Below are 22,449 nucleotides of genomic sequence, written 5' to 3'. Positions count from 1 at the left end.
CGGGACGCGTGTGTTGTTTCTTTACACATATGTTGGATTATGTAATTGGTTTGTCATGACAAACCAATAAAAAATCGCTACTTTACATCAGGGTGAACGCTGTTGCGTGCCACCACCCACTTCAATGACAGAGCTCTCATATTTGCGAATGCATAAACTATATCTTAAATTATGGCTATGTGTCTAATATGGCCGTCGCTTATCAATGACTTGTTTGCAGTTAACATTTCCAGAAAAAAATGCACGAACAGCTGTTTCCGCGTGCTACACGAGTACAGTACGCGTGTATGCTTTCTACAACAGCGTTCACCCTGATGTAAACAAAACAAGTCATTGATAAGCGACGGCCATATTAGACACATAGCCATCATTTAAGATATAGTTTATGCATTCGCAAATATGAGAGCTCTGTCATTGAAGTGGGTGGTGGCACGCAACAGCGTTCACCCTGATGTAAAGTAGCAATTTTTTATTGGTTTGTCATGACAAACCAATTACATAATCCAACATATGTGTAAAGAAACAACATATTCCAGTTAACGGTATATTTTTTTAATGATTCGTTACGGTATAAATTAGGTTAACTGGAGCTTAGTATTGCTGGCTGGCTGAGGGGCTTTTTGCGGCTCATGCGCATGCGCGGGCGTAAGCGATAACTGGCGGCGATAAGGGGGGTGTAATAGCGTAGGGTCACGTGGGCTTAGTGGCCAATCAGAGGAACCCGGAAACCCAACTGCGTTGTAGAAAGCATACACGCCACCGGGACCCCCCGAAACACAGCAGAAGCCGCAGCGAGCCCCCCATGCAAGGAACCCCAAAACGCCAGCGAACCGAGGGAGCCCAACTATGAAAACCAACCAAAATCCATCAAAGCACACGCAAGAGACCAGCACCCAACTCCAGGAAAGGTCCGGGGAAGGCCCAGCCGAAGCCATAGGTGCCATAGTCCAACCAAACCCCCCCCCCCCCCCCCCCCCCTGAGTCGAACACCAGCCTCCCGCACGTGTCCCAACGGACCCCGGCCACTCCCCACCACTGAACTCTCCCAACCAACACCTCTGACACCTCAGGGACCCCCGCATGAAAAACCCACCACAACCCCCATACTGTAGCACCCCAAAGTGTCCAAAAGCTCCCAGTGCCATCCCAGACCACCCACAATGCCACACGCCCCCCCAACCATCCAGGAATTGGTGTCATGGCTTGATAGCCAGCTCAGAGTTAGCTAATGTAGACTAATCATGTTCTGTACACTTTTCACCCCTTCAGCGACCACTCTGTTGCTAAGAGCCAGACAAGCATGTTTGTGTGCTCATTCCCCCGGGGGAATACATCTACAGTCACAACTTTGACTGATGTCTTTTGGACCAATAGTATTTGAGAAAGGTACACCCTCCATCTGTGTATGGAAGATCAATGGTCAAGGCTCGACAATGTTCCATACAGAGTGAAAGAAGTGACCAATGGTTTCAAGTTTCAAGTTTCTTTAATAGTTGTCATACAGAAGTACAGAATACTTTTGTACAAAATGCTTCTTACTGGTGTTCCGTACAGACCGCATAGCGTGATTTCAACTGGATGTTACATTTGAAAATCAATAGAGAGACGAAGTTCCTCCCCTTCTGCTAACCACCATGGGACCCTATTTTGGAAAAAATATGTATGGGCGACGTATGGAGACGTTTGTCAATTTAAAAGATAATTTTGCCAAGTCAAAAAAGTTGATTGACAAGCAAGTTAGCTAACGTTAGCCTTTGATGCTATAACGTACCTGTTGTGTCCTACTGTTACACAGTGTGAAGCATGCAGTTACTTATTTGCACCACTTGGTGTCAACAGAGGTGACCTGCCTAGACAGGCATGAAGAAGAAGCATGAATACAGGAAGTGAGGCATTGCATGCCATGATGTGTGAAATGCTATGCAGGAACTAAACAAAGAATAGTCAATTGAAATGGATCCACTCTCTCCAGTGTCTTATTCATTGCCATCCACCTCTACAAATTGGCGACGAGATAACCCACCTGCTACAGTTTGATTACAGAAGACTATTTTTGACAATTTATTTGTGAAGATGGCTGTAAATGTGCATAATCCTGCTCCGTTTTTGCAATGCCCTGGAAAGCCTACAATTCCTTTCAAGACATGGATGCTAATGTTTGACAACTACCTACTGGTCATAAATGCAACAGGGAATGCTTGGCCTAATGCAAGGAAAAGAGCTGTTCTTCTTCACTGCCTTGGAACAGAAGGACAGAGGACTTTTCACTCATTGCCAAACACAGGTGATACCTATGATGCTGCTGTTACTGCATTAAGTGCACACTTCACACCAATGACTAATGTGGTAGTGGAACGTCACACATTCAGAAAAAGGGTACAAAGCCCACATGAGACTGTTGCCCAATATGTGGTTGCTCTCAGAGAGCTTGCATCATCATGTGACTTTGGTGATAAGAATGATGAGATGCTGCGTGATCAGCTTATCCAATATGTTACAAATGCCCATATTAGGGAGAAGCTACTACTGGAGCCTAATCTCACTCTAGACAAGGCTATCACACTTGCTACACAGATTGAGTCTGCAGCTGAACAAGCTAAATGCATGGTTGGAGATAAACCTAGCTTTCAAGTACAAGCAGTGCAAAAGAAACTATTTCGATCACGGCCTCAGCATAAACCATTCACACCTGCACCTACTGCTGCAACTGGGAAGTCCTCCCGTACATGTTTCAGATGTGGATCTGACAGTCACCTAGCAAATGCTCCCTCATGTCCTGCTGCTAAGGCTACTTGCAAAACTTGTAACAAGAAGGGACATTTTGCCAGAGTGTGCCGCTCTGCTCCTACACATCAAGTAAGAGAAGTGGAGATTCCTGAATTGACTGTCCTGTGCATTCAAGAGGCTGCCGGTAAATCTGATAAAATAAAATGCAATGTCAAGATCCAGCCTTCAGGCTCACCAGTCTATGCCATGGACCTGGTTGTTGACTCTGCGTCCCCAGTGTCCATACTGCCCAGAAGTGTGTTTGAAGAACATTTTGGTGAGTCACACCTAACACCACCTTCTATTCAACTAATCACATACACCAAGTCACCTATACCTGTGCTGGGATGTCTTTCAGCATTGGTGACTAGAGATGATGTCACTGCTGCAGCAACCTTCTTTGTGGTGGAGAAGGGGACCCCATTGCTGGGCCTGGATTTGATGATTGCACTGAACATTCACATTGTAGGAGGTGCTGTGGTTCCTCCTCCTTTTGCCTCTGCTCCAACTGCCCCTGTGCTGCACCTCTCTACCTCTCCCCCACTAGTTGGTTGTGCTAAAAAGTTTGTGCACCGGGTCAAAGTCTCTGCCTCTGTTCCCCCGGTTCGACAAAAACTGCGCCGTTTGCCCCTGTCTGTGAGAGATGCAGTTACAGAAGAGATAAACAGACAGCTGGCTGCTGGTGTGATAGAGAGGATTGATGCTTCCCCCTGGGTGTCTCCTATCGTTGTCACACGAAAGAAGACAAGAGACATTCGTATGTGTGTGGATCTCCGAGAGCCAAACAAGGCTGTCATTACAGACTGCTATCCAATTCCACACATAGATGAGCTGCTGTCCACTCTGCGTGGGGCCACAGTGTTTTCAACCATTGATCTGGCTAGTGCCTACCACCAGGTGCCCCTACATGAGGAAAGTAGGGACCTGACTGCTTTCATTACCCATGAAGGACTCTTCCGCTACTGCCGTGTGCCCTATGGCCTCTCCTCTGCACCATCTGCATTCCAAAAGATGATGGCTACCATCCTCAAAGGCCTGCCAGGGGTGCAGAATTATCTGGATGATATTATCATCTATGGAGCCAACAGCACAGTACATGATGCTCGACTGAAGCAAGTTCTACACCGCCTGCAAGAGGCAGGTCTACTCCTGAATGAGGAAAAGTGCTGCTATAATCAGTCAAGTCTACGCTTCCTGGGCCACGTGGTGTCAGCTGAAGGTATTGCGCCTGACAAAGAGCACATCGAAGCTGTTTTGAATGCCCCAGCTCCGACAGATGGCGTTGCCCTTCGCTCTTTTCTAGGCCTAGTCTCATGGTATTCAAAGTTCATCCCGAACTATGCAACAGAATCTGAGCCAATGCGGGCATGCATCAGGAAAGACATTGACTTTCACTGGACGAGTGAGGCACAGAAGAGTTTTCAGAAAATTAAACTGCTACTGGTGAACAGTACTGCCCTTGCCCTTTTCGATCCTTCCCTGCATACAGTGGTGTCTACTGACGCCTCAGACTACGGCTTGGGAGCTGTGTTCACCCAGCTTCATCCTGACGGGGAGGAACATACAGTGGCTTTTGCCTCCCGGGCTCTCAACACAGTGGAACGCAAATACTCCACTGTAGAAAAGGAAGCGCTGGGATGTGTTTGGGCAGTGGAAAAGTGGCGCACATACTTGTGGGGGCGAAAATTCACCTTACGTACTGACCATCAAGCCCTCACTACACTGCTTACTACTAAAGGCATAGGTCGTGCTGGAATGCGCATTGCACGCTGGTCTGCCAGGCTCTTGACCTATGACTATGATGTGATCTACCGCCCAGGGTCAGACAACTACACGGCTGACTGCCTGTCCCGTCTTCCACTTCCTGGAGCTCCTGACCCTGCCCTGGATGCGGAGCCCGAAATGGTTGCCTACATCACTGATGCTCTTGCTGCTCTGCCCATTACTGACTTTGAGGCTGCTGCTGCCTCTTGCCCGGAGATTTCTGCACTCCGTAAACAGATTGCACGTGGCTGGCCACAAAAGGTGAAAATGCTGAGTCCAGAAGTTGCCCCATACTTCCCCATACGTCATGAACTGTCAGTGGAAAACTCACTGGTGCTTCGGGGAGCACGTCTGGTTGTGCCAATCGCACTGCGTGCTACTCTGGTGGCTCTTGCACACGAGACACACCAAGGAGTGGTGCGAACAAAGCAACGCCTGAGAGAGTACTACTGGTGGCCAAAGATGGATGACCTGGTCCACTCTACAATTCAGTCATGTCAGCCATGCCAGTCCAATGACAAGACTGCAAAGCCACGCCCTGCTCCACTACAACCAGTTACATTCCCGGACAGGCCATGGCAAAAGCTTGCAATGGACATTGTCGGTCCTTTTGAAACAGCTACATGGGACTGTCGATATGCCATCACTCTGATTGACTACTACAGCAAGTGGCCAGAGGTCGCTTTCACTGCAAATATCACTACAAAGGATGTTACATCCTTCCTCTCCTCCGTCTTCAGTAAACAAGGAAACCCGGAATCCATTGTGACAGACAATGGAAAACAGTTTACTTCAGCTGACTTTGCTGCTTTCCTAGCTGAACGGGATGTTGTACACCACAGAGTCTCTGTGTACTACCCTGCTGCGAATGGCGCCATAGAGCGTTTCAATCGTGTCCTGAAAGAGACTGTGCAGATGGCTATCATACAGTCTGTACCATGGAAACCTGCCATTACTGCCTTCCTGATGGCTTACCGTGCCACACCGCATGCAGCTACAGGTGTGTCTCCCTATCAACTACTGTATGGCCGGAAGATGCGCACAAAGTTGACTGCCCTGCCGCGCTCTCATACTGACCCTGTCTCGGATGAACAGGTACGAGAGAAAGTCACACGCCATTAACACAAGATGAAGACTTATACTGATGGAAAACGAGGCGCATGCACTCCACCTTTTCAAGAAGGGGATAGTGTACGGGTGAAAACACCTCTCCATGTGCCCAAAGCTCACCCAAAGTTTGGTGCTCCCCTGAGAGTCACTAAGAAGGTCGGCCAAAGCACATACTTGCTGGAAGATGGCCGAAGATGGAACGCCTCTCACCTAGCTCCTGATCGCTGTGCAGCCGTAAAGCCACAGAACATTCCTGCTTCACCTGACCTTGCCTCTCCAAAGAAACCACGAGTCAGAAAGAAGCCTAACTGGATGCAAGAATATGTGACTGATTAGATATTGGTCTTCCGAATGTAGCTTGTCAACAGATCTTTTGTTTTGTTGTATTTTCAAAAGTATGCAATGTAGTGTTAAAAAAAAAGAAGAAAAATCCTACAGTTGTATCCTATTTCAGATCTGTGAAACAGAGTATTTTGTGTTCATGTTCATGTTCACCTTTCTTATATTTTCTGGTTTACTAACCTTTATTCATACAGTACTGAGTACAGTTAAGGAAAATGGTTATGCCTGAATGCAGGTTCTGAGATAATTTTATTTAGCCTCTGAGGAAATGTTTTTCTACAAAGAGAGGAAATGTTGTGTCCTACTGTTACACAGTGTGAAGCATGCAGTTACTTATTTGCACCACTTGGTGTCAACAGAGGTGACCTGCCTAGACAGGCATGAAGAAGAAGCATGAATACAGGAAGTGAGGCATTGCATGCCATGATGTGTGAAATGCTATGCAGGAACTAAACAAAGAATAGTCAATTGAAATGGATCCACTCTCTCCAGTGTCTTATTGATTGCCATCCACCTCTACAGTACCATTAGCTAGCTGACCAATTAACTTTGAAAAACATCAAAATTATGTGTAATTCATGGCACAATTCAAATGGGATCAAAATTAATGGTGTCTCTCGCTGTTGACTACGTACATATTCTTTCTAAGGCTGTCAAAGTTAACACATCATTAACGCGTTAACGCACAATTCTGTTAACGCCACAATTTTTTTTAACATACGATTAACATTTAGAAAAAGTTTTATTGTAAAAAGTGTATTATTGATACTCTCATTGATACTATGTTTGTTTCTGACTCAAAGTGTGTGTGTGAGAGATAGAGAGAGGGGGGGGGGGATGAGGAAGGGGCAAGAGAGAAAGAGAGCTGGGAGAGTGTGTGTGTGTGAGAGAGAGAGAGAGAGAGAGAGAGAGAGAGAGAGAGAGAGAGAGAGGGTGGTGTGTGTGAGTCCTCAGCCCTTGTGTGGGTGAATGTAATGTTCAAGTTCCTAACGTTTTCTTTCCCCTATTATTTCATGCACACTTTATTCATTGTTTTAAATTATTATTTTCTTTTATGTTATTTTGTGCATCACTCTGTTTTGAATTTGATGCAAATTTGCAATGCATGAGGGTCATCCTTTTGTGTTAAATGGCTGCATAAAGCAAGCATTTGTTGACTCTCATGTTGATAAGAGTATTAAAACTTGAAAAAGATCCGTTTAAGGTAGATAAAAAAAAGAAAAAGATGCGATAAATTTGCGATTAATCGCGAGTTAACTATGGACAATCATGCGATTAATCAGATTAAATATTTTAATCAATTGACAGCACCAATTCTTTCCAAAATAAGGTCCCATGGTCCCTAGCTAGCCTATCTATAACGTTAGCCATGTCTAGCTATCTATAACGTTAGCCATGTCTAGCTAGCTATAATGTTAGCCATGTCTAGCTATCTATAACGTTAGCCATATCTAGCTATCTATAACGTTAGCCGTGTCTAGCTATCTATAACGTTAGCCATGTCTAGATTATGTAGTACCCCAGCTTATAATGTCAATAGACTTCTCACATGGCCACGTCATTATATCAAGCCCGGTGCATTTCTTTCCCGCCTATGGCATAAATAATGGTCTTTTCCTTTACTGTTTACCAGCCATTTTGTCCATGATGCTGCATGTGGGGTTAATGGGAGAATTGCGTTCCACCAAAATATTTTATGTTTTGGTAAACAATTCTTAAACACCAAATTGCACAGAACGCACTGACGCTGGTGATGTTGGGTGACTTGCAGTGTTGCGTTCCTCATATCAACATTGATTGCACGCATGCTAAGGACGCCACGTGCACGCTCGCTCCAGGCGCGTGCGCGCGCTCTCCCGCGCATAAATGTTCCCTCGCTTAAGCACAGACTAAAGACGATGCCTAATTTCCTCTACAAATGGAATGTAACACATTTCATTCACAAGTTCTGTGTGAATGTATCTGAGAACGTATTTAACACACCTGACGACCGGTGCTATTGATATGCAAAGTAGCCCAGGTGGGTACTTATAGCGAGTTGGCGAGTGCAGTGCATTCCTGTGTGCGCGCGCGTGCCGTGCACATCCGTGCGTGTGCGTGCACGAGCTTCTGCTCACAAAACTTTGGCTGCACTGCGTGCAACCCCGTCCCATGAAGAACGCATCCCTGGTGACTTGATCTGCAATGCTAAGCTCGTTTTGGCTAGTAATTTTTCCTTTTTATAAACTGCCGGCACGGACCACAGAAGCTAGGAGCGATCTATTAATAGTCCATTCATTTTCCAATAGCTGCAGCAAAGACCATTACTAATGTGTAATTAGTAGTGCTGTCAAACGATTAAAATATTTAACTCGATTAATCGCATAATTGTCCATAGTTAACTCACGATTAATCGCATTTTTTTTTTTTTTTTTACCTTAAACAGATCTTTTTCAAGTTCCAAGTTTTAATACTCTTATCAACATGCAAGTCAACAAATGCTTGCTTTGTGCAGCCATTTAACACAAAAGGATGACCCTCATGCATTGCAAATTTGCATCAAATTCAAAACAGAGTGATGCACAAAATAACTTAAAAGAAAATAACAATTTAAAACAATGAATAAAGTGTGCATGAAATAATAGGGGAAAGAAAACGTTAGGAACTTGTTACATTCACACACACAAGGGCTGATTAATCACACACCCCCCTCTCTCCCTCACACACACACTCTCCCAGCCCTTTTTCTCTTTTGCCCCTTCCTCATCTCTCTCACCCCCCTCTCTCTCTATATCTCACACACACACACACACACACACACACACACACACACACACACACACACACACACACACACACACACACACACACACACACACACACACACACACACACACACACACACACACACACACACACACACACTTCAGAAACAAACATAGTATCAATGAGAGCATCAATAATACACCTGAGTGAAGTCTAGTAAAAAAAAAAAAAAAAAAAAATCGTAGTTAATCTTGAGTTAAAAAAATTAGTGGCATTAATAGAATCGGGAGTTAACGCGATATTAACGCGATATATTTGACAGCCTTAGTAATTAGTGAATAAATGAATACCAATGTTATCTTTCTGCGGAATACAAGAAGGACAAACAATTCATTGACTAAAATTGTATCAATTATAATTTAAATTATAAACAATGTGCAAACTTAAAAACGTTAATGAACAGGATACTGCTGGTGTGTGTATGTGTGTGTACTATGACAAATGACAAAAACTAGAAATTAATTTAAAAATAATAAGATAATTCCTTTGTCTTCTTGCCTCCTGCACCTTTCCCCCTCCTAATTCTTCTTTGCCATTTCCTCTTCTTTTCTTCTTTCTTGTTCTCCTCGGTGGGTTGAAGACGGTGATGTCCAGGGGCTGAAGGACATGTTGTGTGGAGCAACTAATCGGTCGAAAGGAGCCGTAGTCGACTGGCCAACCTCTTAGTCGAATATATATTAAAAAATATATATATATATTTATAATATTATTATTATAATTTTTTTGTATCATTCTTTCCAAAAGAAAAGAGGCCTAGAAGCGTGGCTAACGCTAATGGCATGCATACCAGCGAGGCTAACTGCCTACAAAAACAGGCACAGAGGCACTGAAAGAGGATTTCACCCATCTAATGAACACACTAGACTAGACAAATATCAAGATGTATCCATCAGTGGACCAATTGCATGCTTTTGCAGAGGACAAGAAGCCTTCAGTCGACTCCTTCAGACATTAAGCACCCCCCACAGCCCAAATGGAATGATAATTTAATTTATTTTTTAAGTAAAAAAAAAAGAAATTATTTTTTTTTTCTTTTTTTGAACCAATAGTCGACTAACGGCAAATTTTGGCCAATCATAGTCGACCATCCAAATCCTTAGTCGGGGACAGCCCTACAGCAGGTGAGCATTTCAATGTGATTTTCCCTGCAGTATGTGATGACATCCTTCGACACATGTGTCTCGTGTTGGTCCATGATGAGTCAGAGTGGTCTCTCCTCAGGAGCCTGTACCACAGTGGGTGTTGGGGGGTCCATGCAGCCTATAGGGAGGTGTAGTGGTTACGTCATTGCTGTTTCCGGCCAGTCCACCTCGTTTGAAATTGCAACGTATTTCCCCATTGCCCATTTCTAAATCGTCTCGTTTAAAACAAATAAAGCATGAACATTTGCATAGTGTACCTTTCTGTGCGTATTCATCCACAATCTATAGCTCAACATGAAAATATTCGCAATTAATCGTAAAATAATTACGTCAAATTTTATTTCAACCAAAAATGCTTAAACAATAATGTTAGTGATAGAAGGGAACTCCTTTTGTGCAGAAATGGAAAGCTTGCCAATGTTCATGAGGCAGAATTGTTACAATAGCCGATAATCCATTTTCCCAATGATAAATCCCTAAACGGGTGTACCTCGCGGGCGGTCCAAAGTGACGTCAGACTACACCTCCCTATAGGCACTGCTTGGGAGGCAGCTGGGGTGAATGATGGAGGGTGGAGTGTTTTCCCCAGATGCATTCACACAGCACTGCACTGTGACGTGTTCTTGAGTCGTCTGCTGCTGCTGATGAATATGTTTTCCATTTCCATTTCAAAGCATTTATTCAACAAAAGGCAATATATTCTACAACTTGTGATAATGTAATAATCATTTAATACAGTACTGTGAGAAACACTAATTAAAACAGGCATTTTCGCTGCTCTAGTGATCTCACAGCCGAGCCACAGTAGCAAATGTGTCTGCGTGTCTTCTCATTTGGCAGCTGTTGTGTCTGTCTGCTTGAGTGTTTGGAGTAGAGCCTTTGGCGTGGCTGCGGGGCCTGGGGCACGTGGCCTGTCATTCCTCTGTGGAGTTTGGGGGTGGGGATGTGGGATTCGCTGGTTTTCCTCGTGGTGGCGAGGGCACCGGGACCGGGGAAGATGGGGCGGCCCGCAGGGCGGTGTGTGTGGCGCACGGGCTGTTTTGTGTTTTCCTTTGGCCCTGGCATGCTTTATCGGGGTGTGTGTCTTGGATGGGGATGTGTTAGGGATTGATGTGTGGGGTGTTTTGGGGGACTAACTGTTCCCTGGGGGGGTTCACATGCCTTCGAGCGACATTGTACTTTTGTACTTATTTTATGTCATTATTAAGTCTGCATGTTTTTTATACCTGCAATTTATGCATTGATTTTTATCGTGTCAATCTGTGTGCTGATATTATGCCTATGTTCATTTTATACTATATATAGTTATTCATGTTTATTATTGTTATATTGTAGAAATGTGTGCATTGAAATGTCTGTAAAGTCTCGATGACATTGAAAATGAGGGTGACCTCAGTTGTCTTTTCGAGAATAAATAAAGGTTGATGATGATGATTATGTGATTCTTACTAGTGTACTAGAACACTGACAATGTAGCTGAAACAATCAACAACATTTACAGTATGTTTGAGCCGAACACAATGAACATGAAAACAGCAGCATCTTTTAAATGCCCCCATCATTACGTAGGCTGCTGCAACAAAAGAGAGGTAGGAGTGTAGAAGGTTTGGTACCTGTGCGAAGGCAATGAAGAGTAGTTGTTCATGTGTGTATTTGAGTCCAGGCAACGGCCTCTCTGGACCGTGCTCTCTCACCCACTTTTGATACGCCTAGAGAGAGAGAGAGAGAGAGAGAGAGAGAGAGAGAGAGAGAGAGAGAGAGAGAGAGAGAGAGAGAGAGAGAGAGAGAGAGAGAGAGAGAGAGAGAGAGAGAGAGAGAGAGAGAGAGAGAGAGAGAAAGAGAGAGAGGATGGAGAGAGAGAGAGAGAGAGAGAGAGAGAGAGAGAGATAGAGAGAGAAAGAGAGAGAGGATGGAGAGTTGCAGAGACAGTGAATAGAGAGTGGTTATAGGGAGAGACAGATTCACTTTTTAGACCATCAAATGCTTATTACACAGGCATTTCTTTTTTTCCTTTTCCTTTTTTTTCTTTTACACACACACACACACACACACACACACACACACACACACACACACACACACACACACACACACACACACACACACACACACACACACACACACACACACACACACACACACACACACACACACACACACACACACACACACACACACACACACACACACACACACACACACACACACACACACACACACACACACACACACACACACATGTCTTGCTCAAGGACACTTCGACACACTGCCCGGGAAGAACGGGAATGGCTTTTCAAACCACCAGGCCACTCTTTTACAGAGCCATTACTGGATGGAACTCTTTACCAAATCACACTATTAAAACAAATACCAGAGCCACTTCCAACTTAAGAAAACAATACAATTGTTGTTAATACAATTAACTGCATGGACAAAAAGTACATTTTTGTTTTTGTTTGTAGTGTCTAATGGTTTACTGATGGAAGTGTCTAAAAGCACATGTAATTGTTTGTCTTATCTTTTGTATGTAATGTAAATGCCTAAATGTATATATTCAGATTCAGATTCCTTTATTGTCACTTATTTCAGTACTTTACAGCAAGAACAGTGAACATCTATTTATTGTGGTCCCTCGACTATAGATAGACTACAAGATACACTATACAACTAAGGTACCCATGTACATGTCAAAATACTTCCCAAAGGTCAGTGAATACCACAACCACTACACCAGAGGAAGCTCAACAAATCATGTTAAACCCAGATTCGGCTCAAACAAGGGACTAAATACGTTTCGCAATTATGCCACATCAATGTGGAACGCCCTACCTAAAGCTGTAAAGGAATGTGAATCCCTACCCACATTCAAAACCGCTCTTAAAGAGCACCTACGGGAGGCTGCAATTAGAAACTGGCCACCGTAAATGCCCAAAACCCCCACCACCTCCTAATAGACAGTCTCCTCCCCACCGCATGTATATATTCCCTCCCCGCCATATGTATATCTCTCTCCCACCCACCCACCCCCTCCTAATGTACAGTCCCCTCCCCATCATATGTATATACTCTGTCAGGATCTAGGGGTAACAGTACTGTATATTTGAATACCGTTTATGTCACAAATGTATCAGTACTAAATACCTATATGTCCCAATGCCATAAATGTATGTATGTTGTGTATGTCATAAATGTCTATATGAATTGAAAATGGGGGACCCTGATGGAAACAAGACTAACGACTTTCTCAGGTCTGCATCCCCTTAACAATTGTGTGTATTGAGCCGTACTGTATTGTACCCATTCTGCAATCTGTTAAATAAAGTTTTCATTCATTCATTCATTCATAGCAGCTTCCAATAATAAAAATACAATAATTTGAGCATAGAATAAAATAAGATGACTAAAATAAAGATTACTATATACAGTTCTAAAAAGTGTGCAGTGCATACCGGTATATATAATGTATACAACTGTTTGTTACACCTTGTAATTTCTCTGTCGGATCCCAGGAAGACCCCAGGGGATCATGAAAATATAAATTAAACTAAAACCTGTCAGTTGTACCTACATATTAAACTCTTACAGTACATTCAGATACAAACATTTTAAAGGCGCAAATGCATACAAAGTCAATGGAAAGACACCGAACAGGCGAACAGACACAGCTTCACTCTGCTTCAAAATGTTTCAACTTGAGACAAGAAATTCACCAGCCGTGATAGATCAAATATACTGTAGGTATATCTTAACAAGTGTTACTTGTTTAGTTCAGGAATAGGGGGCAGGTAATTATATGATTTTCTTTCTTCTTCCTGCTCCTTTTGCCCATGGTAGAACTGGATTTATTTGTTTGTATGAACTATGATTTATATTACTTCCATGTGGCAAATAAAACTCTGAATCTGAATCTAACAATGAATATGAAATAGACTGCTATGAATGCTCTCTAGCATTACATTTAGGTTACATTTAGAAATTGTCTCTTTTTTTGCATTTAATGTCAACAATGCTACTGTTGAGACCAAACGCACAGCCCACATTCTCTGTCTGACCACCTGAAGGAAATGTTCTAATTCCTCCACGTCTCATGGCCAGTACAGAGAGACTCAAAAGGAGCTTCTATCCCCAGGGCCCAGTAGTTCAAAACATTTAATCATTACCTGATCGGATCAGATTTGGATTTTGGGTAGTTCAAAACCAAAAAACAGGATTAGGATCACTTTGATATTCGATCAGATCAGGAAATAGAATCCAAGCTTTAATCTGGATCAAATCTTCAAAACAGTCAGTTTGATAAAAAAAAAAATATTATCTTTATCCTACCAGAGGTATGGATTTCCAGAGCAAAATGTTGTATACAATTTATAAAAAAATATATGTTTCAATATAAATAAGATGGCAACATTTGTTAACTGAAATAATATACAATTTTAGCCTTCATGACAAAAACATTTTCAAAAAAAAGTCATCACCTTTGTGGTGGCCTATTTTGTTTTCAACCAAATGTTGATGACATAAATGTTTATGCTCATAAAAGTATTACAACAAAGATTGTCAATCACAAATGTAATTTATATTAAAGAAAAATACAGCTGTGCCGGCTTCAGAAAACTGCAACCTCACTTAGAATTCAGCTCCTCAAACCACGCCTGGATGATCCAGCTGCCTTTGAATTCATGTTTTTTTTGTTGTTACCCTAGTGGGTGTATTTTCTTTTATTACAATTCCATTATGATTTTATGTCCTTTATGTATTTAAAAAATACAATTAGACATTATAGATGTCTCTGCAATGTGGTCTCTTGTCTTCCTTGTATTATTTTTCATATCCACTAGATGGAGATTGGTAGGATTAAAGCACTGATATTCAGTGTTGGGCAAGTTACTTTAAAAAAGTAACTAGTTACAGTTACTAGTTACTTCTTCCAAAAAGTAACTAAATTACTTACTCAGTTACAAATTATAAAAGTAACTAGTTACTTCAGAAAGTAACTATTGCGTTACCTTCAAGATTTTTTTTTACATAAACAACATACACAAATCTAAACTATTTTAATGTTGCTGTGGGACAAAGTGAGACTAGCCTCCAATCAAATGCCATGTAGGCTATGTAGATATTATAATTACTACGTTTATATAGTGGATCATACAAATACAAACAGAATAGATGTTTTGGAACTTTTGATATGTATTGCCCCTCAACAGGCCACAACTGGGCAACATTAAATTATGCTTGTTAAGCACTATACCAAAAATAAATAACAAATATATACTGATTGATTGAACATTTTAATTAACAGATTTCAGAATGGGTACAATACAGTACGGCTCAATACACACAATTGTTAAGGGGATGCAGACCAGAGAAAGAGTTTCGTCTTGTTTACATCAGGGTCCCCCATTTTAAATTCATGACATTTATGACGAAAGTCTTTCTCTGGTCTGCATCCCCTTAACAATTGTATGTATTGAGCTGTACTGTACTGTACCCATTCTGCAATCTGTTAATAAACTTTTCAATCAATCAATCCATGACATACACAACATACATAAGAACATAAGAATCTAATCGAATCATCTAAACTAATCTAATCATTACATTTAAGACATGCATGACATACAGAGATATATATCTCTGAGCAGCTGAAGCCTGTGCTATTAAACCAGGAAGTGCAGCACTGTTGATAAGGCTGTCAGCACTGCAGTAGAGCCACTCAGTGCCCTGCGCTGCAAAGAGTGAACACAAAACGCTCATGGACCCGCGGTCTCATGTTGACATTGTGTTGTTCGTTGGATTCGTTTTTGAGCTCAAAACGTACACTACACGGACCGCGGTCTCATGCTGACTGATCAGTGATCGCTTGTCTTGTCGCGCTGTGTGTCAGACTCTGGATGCTTTAGACACCCGCCCACCTCCACCTCTGATTGGCTTACCATGACATTGTATTCAACCTCAGCCAATCGTCAGCATGTATGCTTGGCTCGCGCACTGTCCACTAAACAAGGAAGAACATATTATTGCCTCTCGGCGCAGAGATATGTCTGATGAAAGAAACAGGTTCATTCATAGTAACGCGCCGCATTTTTTTGTAGTAACGGTAACAACGTTATTAAGATTGGAAGAGTAATCCGTTAGATTACTCGTTACTGAAAAAACGAACGCCGTTAGTAACGAAGTTACTTATAGTGCCGTTATTCCCATCACTGCTGATATTCAGGATCTAGTAATCAGGGTGATCCTATCCTGAATTGCTTTGAAATACTGGGACAAAATCTGGCCAAGTTGTCTGATCCTGGATCACAAAAAATGGGATTTCAAATCTGATCTGATAGGGATTCAACGTTTTGAACTACTGGGCCCTGGCTATCAGGATGCTCAATTACTCTCTAACACTAACCCATCCATTCTACTGTACATTCATTGCACACACATCCACATGCACACACTCACTTTAAACACTCACCTTAAAGGAAAACGCCAACATTTTGGGAAATTCGCTTATTTGCCATCTACCCTGGAGTTAGACAAGAAGATACATACCCTTTTCTTCTCTGTGCATGCAGTAGGAGTAGGAAGACGTTGGGAACTAGGCTAATGGAGGAACCTACTTCCAGTGACTGACGCTAAGCTAGGCTAACGGTGCGCCTCTTCCTACTCCTACTGCATGCACAGAGAAGAAAACAGGTATGTATCTTCTTGTCTAACTCCAGGGTAGATGGCAAATCCTAAATCCTCCCTTGGATTTAGTCTCATCTGAACTGGAGGAATGCGCCAAAAATAGAATTTGAGACTTAGACAGTGTTGGTACAACCCCACATTGCTAGAAAACAATGCAACCCATGGAAAAGGCCATTTATAAGATAGTTCCCCTTTAAACACTTTCAACACAACACCATATTTTTATTTATTTATTAAAAAAATATTTGCATTACATCCCTACCTCGTTTTTTTTGCATTTTTGCATTTGTACTTTATTGTTTGCATTTTGTACTTCACTTTGTACTTTAGGTTGTACTTTAGTTTGTATAGTGTTTGGCCTTTATTCTTTTGACTTTTTACTGTATGAAGCACAATCTCAGCGGGCCCATACAGAACCAAACATTTCACTTTAATGTACATGTAGCCTACCTGTATGGCGACTGTCCAAACAAACTGTAGTCAGTCACAGAGAGACTAAATTGGGGAAGTAATGATACCTGCCAGACGCGCCGCTTGTCATAAAATCACTGCTCCAGGATACTGCCTTTGGTTAGTTTATTGAAGTTAGATTAGTTCATATACTACAAAACTAAAGTGCATCTCACAGCTTGGTTTATCACAGTGTAGCGTGCGGTCAACAAAGTGTGACTTCCCCGTTTACCCCCTCATCATTACCGAACCTGAAACCCGCCGGTGAACAGCTCACTTTACTACTACTACAACACCACGTGACCCATTTGTGAATGACGTAACCATAACAACCCGAGTTGTCTATACCTGTCACCAACACAACCTCATATGTGACAAATAAAACAAAACGTTTTATTTCTTTTATTTCTTTCTGCTCCTATAGGTTGTGGGATTCCCCCATCCCCAGGCAATACCTCCCTTGCTGGAGATATTACCAACCAATACCTCTCTCCAGAGTGGAATGACGCATTCCCAATCACAGTGTTTCCCTCCTCCACCACATGCACTTTTTCAAACAACACAAGATGGCTGCGCTCGAGAATGAAATGTAGGACCTTTACTTACGAAGTAAGACAGCTTGAGACCTCCCATATCAGCTATATTCTCACCCAGCGTCAGACGGCCATTCACCTGTACACAGGTAAAATGCAAATAAGTCTCAAAATCTCTTGATTTGAGTTTTAATCTATTAGCGTTATTAAGTACATCTTTATTTTACATAGCAGAACCTATCCAGTAGAGTTAAGTGCTTCCCAAACTTGAAAAACCCAAATCAAAACATAAGAGAAGAAAAGAAAGGGCAGGATAACAAAGTAACACTTTACAAAAAAACAAAACCTAAGAGATTAAGAAAATTATGCTTTTAGGAGCTTCTTAACCCTTTCACTACCACACTACAAGGGTTAACCGTCTGTAGTGTGGTAGTGAAATGGTTAACCTTCTGTAGTGTGGTAGTGAAAGGGTTAACCTTCTGTAGTGTGAAAGGGTTAACCCTTTGCTGTGCTGCAGTGAAATGGTTAACCTTCTGTATTGTGGCGGTGAAAGGGTTCTGTATCACACTAGCTCACGCTCAGCATTTCATGCATATATCTCGCTTCAGCATATATACACTGAATAATTTCACAAATGTACCTTTAAATGCCAGCATTCATCTGGCCACACCCCCATCCGCTTACCTATATAAGCAGGGATGGTGCCACACACTCATCTCCTTCTCAAATTTCATCACAAGCAACGTGTTGCTCATATGCCCACTTGACGTGGAGAAAAATATTGACTGGAAAAGCAATGTTTACAAGGAAAGGAAGAACAAGGAGATACGTTGACATCATATCTTTATTTTCTCTCTCACTATTTTCGAGAAAATACGGCGATGTTGTCTTCGTCACTGGAGTGTCTGGAAGATGGTGATCATTCTAAAACCCTCCACCGGTTTTCGTATTGGGAGCACGCCGCTGCATGCTTCTCAACTGCAGTTCCTTGCTGTGTTGGTTGGGGTGAAACCTTTCAGGCCACAGCTGAACTGTAGGACGCGCCGCTGTTGTGAGAAGCGGTGGGTTTCAGGTTGGGTGAGTACTGTTGCTGGCAGGCTTCACTTGTCTGTTAGTGCTATGGGGGCTAATTGACAATGTTTATGAAAACCGGCCCCAGGCTAGGGTCCTTTGTTCAGCCTCCTATACGACAGAAGACCTTGGTCTGAAGACCATTATAGTTTTAACTAGTGGGCCGCGACCATTAACACTGGTGATCCCTGTGTTTTCTGGACGAGTGGGTATCTCTCTGTCACCGTGTAGCCCCTTCTTTCATATCCAAATGAGAGTATTCCTTCACGAGGAGATATGTGCATAGATGTTCGATAGCGGAAGATCTATGTTCAAGTCAGCTACACAGGCCAGTTTGGTATTGTGCTGGCTCCGTCGGGTGTTGGTAAAATCACCGTTGTAAAGCTGTGTTGACATCTTGTTTCTCTTTTCTCTTAAAAAGTGAGGAGGGTTTCAGAACGGCGGCCTGTCTGGGTGAGTGTTATATCATTGTGTACAAGTTCAGGTGATAGCTGCTTAGCTTACGGTTAGCCAGTCAGCTGTTAGCTGCGGCCTTAGCCTGCTGGGATCACTGCGTGGCCTACAGAGGTTGGGCCTACTGTTAGCCAGTCAGCTGTTAGCTGCGGCGCTAGCCTGTTGTGATCACTAGGAAACGTTAGCTTGCTGCTATCGGCCAAGGCCCAGCGCGGGGTAGCTCCGGCTACTCGCGCGCCGCCACGAGCTCCCCTCTGGTCGCGTGCGCCGTTCGCTCGGCGTCTCGCGAGCAGGGGCAGTAGCGACCGACGGTTGGAGCGGCCGTTAGCTTAATGCTACTCTGTTGAACGTGCTTTGATTATAACAGGTTTTACACTCTTGACTACGACGTCATCTTTGACAGGGGATGTTCGTCGACCCTGCCCTGAGCCAGGACGGCAAGGATTGCGTCAACAAGGGGACCGTAGCGACGGGTGGAGCGGCGACGCTGCCCAGATCGAACAACACAGGATGGCTGTGTTTTCTACGGTGTCTTGAGACTGCACTTCGCTGATCTACGCTCCGGGTAGGACAAAGGTTTGGCCAGACCTTATACGCGTCTTCTGGCTTTACCTTCTACATGTTTTGTAAATAACGCTGTTTTCCAAAAACGTGTGTTGCTGCAATACATTTGGGATACGACGCGAGTTTTGTGTGAACTGTCTTGTCACTGGTAATTAGCTTCTCCGGGCAAATCGGGTTGTTGTTACAGATGTGAAAATGATCTGGTTGTTGTGTGAGAAACATCATGTGTGTTTTTATGTACCGTGTACTCACAACTAAGGTAACTAACCTATGAAGCTATGCTTAGTGACAAATGAGTGAAAGAATATTCTTTTCTCAGCCTGTGATGACAATGAACAGTGTGTTCACATATTAACAGGTTTCCTGTTTTAACTGGCCGTATTAAGGGTAAAGTAGGAGGATTGTGTTTTCCCCCGGTTCCCTGGGGACTTTTTCATCCTCCTATCAGACATGTTGTTGCACTACATTGTGTCTTTGTGTGGTAGGGATGCGATGTAACCCTTAGCTTGATTGCTGAGGTTGTGCTATGACTGCTGGAGAAACTTTATTTTCCTAAAAGAAAAGATTGTTTGGTCGCTGTCGTGTGTGCTTAGCAAGGCCTGTGGCCGATACTAATCGAGAATTATGTATTCTCTCATTATGAAAAACGGCGTTCCTCTGTAGAGTGTTTTTGCCATTTTTTGTAGGTGATGATGGGTTGTGTGTGTCATGTGACCTACAACTGGGTTGGACTGGCCACAGAAGCACATGTGTATGTTGGACCGGGGCTCTTAGAGAGCCCTCTCTATTCTGTGTTTTTTCCTTAGTAAAAATCAGATAGCAGGTTAGCTCATGCGCTGTCAAACGCTTCATAGAGCTGACTATGACTGTGTCATATTCTCTTTTTGTCATTACATCGTATCATGGGTGTGGGGTCGTAAAGGGGTGAACTGGTAACCTTTCCTCTTCCCCTTGTTTCTGTTGGTCAGGGGTACACCCCCTGTCCTTCAAGGTTCCTGTCACGTTGCGGTTCGGCACGTTACGGGGTGGGGTGGGGCGGGGGGGGGGGGAGTTTCCTGGTCCCACGGCCTGGAATATTGGGCGTGTGCACAGCAGAAATTCCCCCGCCATAGAGTACGTCACCGATGCGCGTCTCTGTTGGTAGGACTTCCGTGTGCTGTTCAGGTCCATGTGATGGATCTGTTTCGGGGGGGTGGTCAGGGCTCCTCCTCACCAAGCGCCTATTCGGGCCTTCTGTGAGTTCGGACTCCTTCCATGTGAGGGAGCCTCCATCAGAGTACAGAGCCTTCCTCCTCAGATTGTCAAAGTGAGTGGACCCTCTAGAAGGTGTCCTATTCTATTGTGTATGTATTCGATTCAATTCGATTATTGAGTGTGTATGGGTTCAGTGCCTCTTCCCCGGAGAGCCCTAAAAACCAATTTTTTACATGGCTCAAGGTGCAATATATTCTTTTCAATCTGTACAGCTCGCGTGGGAAGTCTCTATGGGGATTCCTATGGGAGGGTGGTGGGATGTAAAAATGTGAATTTTTTTTACCCCCGGCTGTGTAGACTGGGATACATACTGTTGGTGCTTCCTTCTTTTCTATTAAAAAATAGTTGGAGTTAGGAAGTGTCACACCCCTCTTGTCGTTCCCCTGGGCGCCTTGGGGATTCAATGACAGGTCTAAATAGCCTGTTCATTGATGTGGGTGTGTCCCGACGCACGCATAGTGCTAGCTCGCTGTAAACAGGCGACTGACTGGCACGCCTTGGTTGCTTGAGGTTAAAACGGCGTTTTTATAAAGCAACTGGGATGGAGGTTTTTCCTCTTCCGACGACCACATCCCACGACCTGGGTTGGTTATCGACGGATTCTCGTTCATGTCTGGGGGATGATGACGGAATGGATCTGAACATATGTAGAGGGGTCTCACGCCCTGGGGGTGGGCCACCAGGCGCGGTTCGCCTGAACGTGTGGGTGGCGCCTTCTTTTCATGTTAAGATCGACACGCATATCTGCCCTTTCTCCTGGAGTAGGCATGTCGGCGTGGTTAGGGCACGGGACTGGTTCTGGTCACGCTGGTCCGGATCAGTTGAACCCGTTGTCCGCCGGGGATGCAGATCTGCTGTTCTGGTACCCTGAGAGACTTGGGCTTTTTTCAGGGGGAAAAATGCCAGGTTGGTCCGGGTGTCACAGGGTTAAGCACTATGGAGACCCTGGTTGGGTACGTTTTTTACTCAGCACTGTCGTAATGGCTTACGGCCATGCCAACCTGTACACGCTCGATCTCGTCAGATCTCGGCCGCTACACAGGTTGGTCCTGGTTAGTACTTGGTTGGGAGACCGCCTGGGAATACCAAGTACGGTGTGCTTAGGGGCGGGTTCTCCATTATTTTTCGCTCCTCTCTCACGCATGGCGAAGAGGGGCCTGTTGGGATGGTCTTTGACCTCCTCTGGTGACCCTGTGCTTCCCGTATCGCCAGGCCCGGTCCGAAGTAATGTTTCGTCGACCCGTAGGCCTGGGTTAACCCTTTTTTGAAAACTGAAACACTTGTACTGCGGTATAGCCGGTGTATACCCGCAGGTGTGTTTTGGAGTTTTTTCTTGAGGGGTTATAGGAACAACCACCGCATTGGGTAACACCAAGGTGGTTGATTCCCTGGTGTGTTGGAGCAGTGTCAACTCCCGGGTTCACCGTTTGAGGGTGCCCCTGCACGTTCATGACGTCTGCCGATCGTGTCAGCCTTCTCTGCCTCAACCCCTCTGGGTGGGGGTTTTTAAATGGAGG

At 43.8% G+C, this 22,449-nt stretch overlaps 1 protein-coding gene across 2 annotated transcripts in view; it reads right to left on the bottom strand.

Moving 5' to 3' along the window:
* Positions 1-22,449, bottom strand: part of ecel1 (endothelin converting enzyme-like 1) — a 169,259-nt gene that overhangs the window by 30,315 nt on the left and 116,495 nt on the right. For both annotated transcript variants that reach the window (XM_084335646.1, XM_084335647.1), the window contains exons 14-15: positions 17,664-17,729; positions 11,543-11,638 (exon numbers count right to left, since the gene is read on the bottom strand). In XM_084335646.1, coding sequence (XP_084191772.1) covers positions 11,543-11,638; positions 17,664-17,729 — 162 coding nt within the window. The remainder of the gene's footprint in view (positions 1-11,542; positions 11,639-17,663; positions 17,730-22,449) is intronic.

Source organism: Notolepis coatsorum, assembly GCF_963971535.1.
Source record: "Notolepis coatsorum genome assembly, chromosome: 1".
NCBI lineage: Eukaryota > Metazoa > Chordata > Actinopteri > Aulopiformes > Paralepididae > Notolepis > Notolepis coatsorum.
This window is presented reverse-complemented; position numbering and strand designations above follow the sequence as displayed.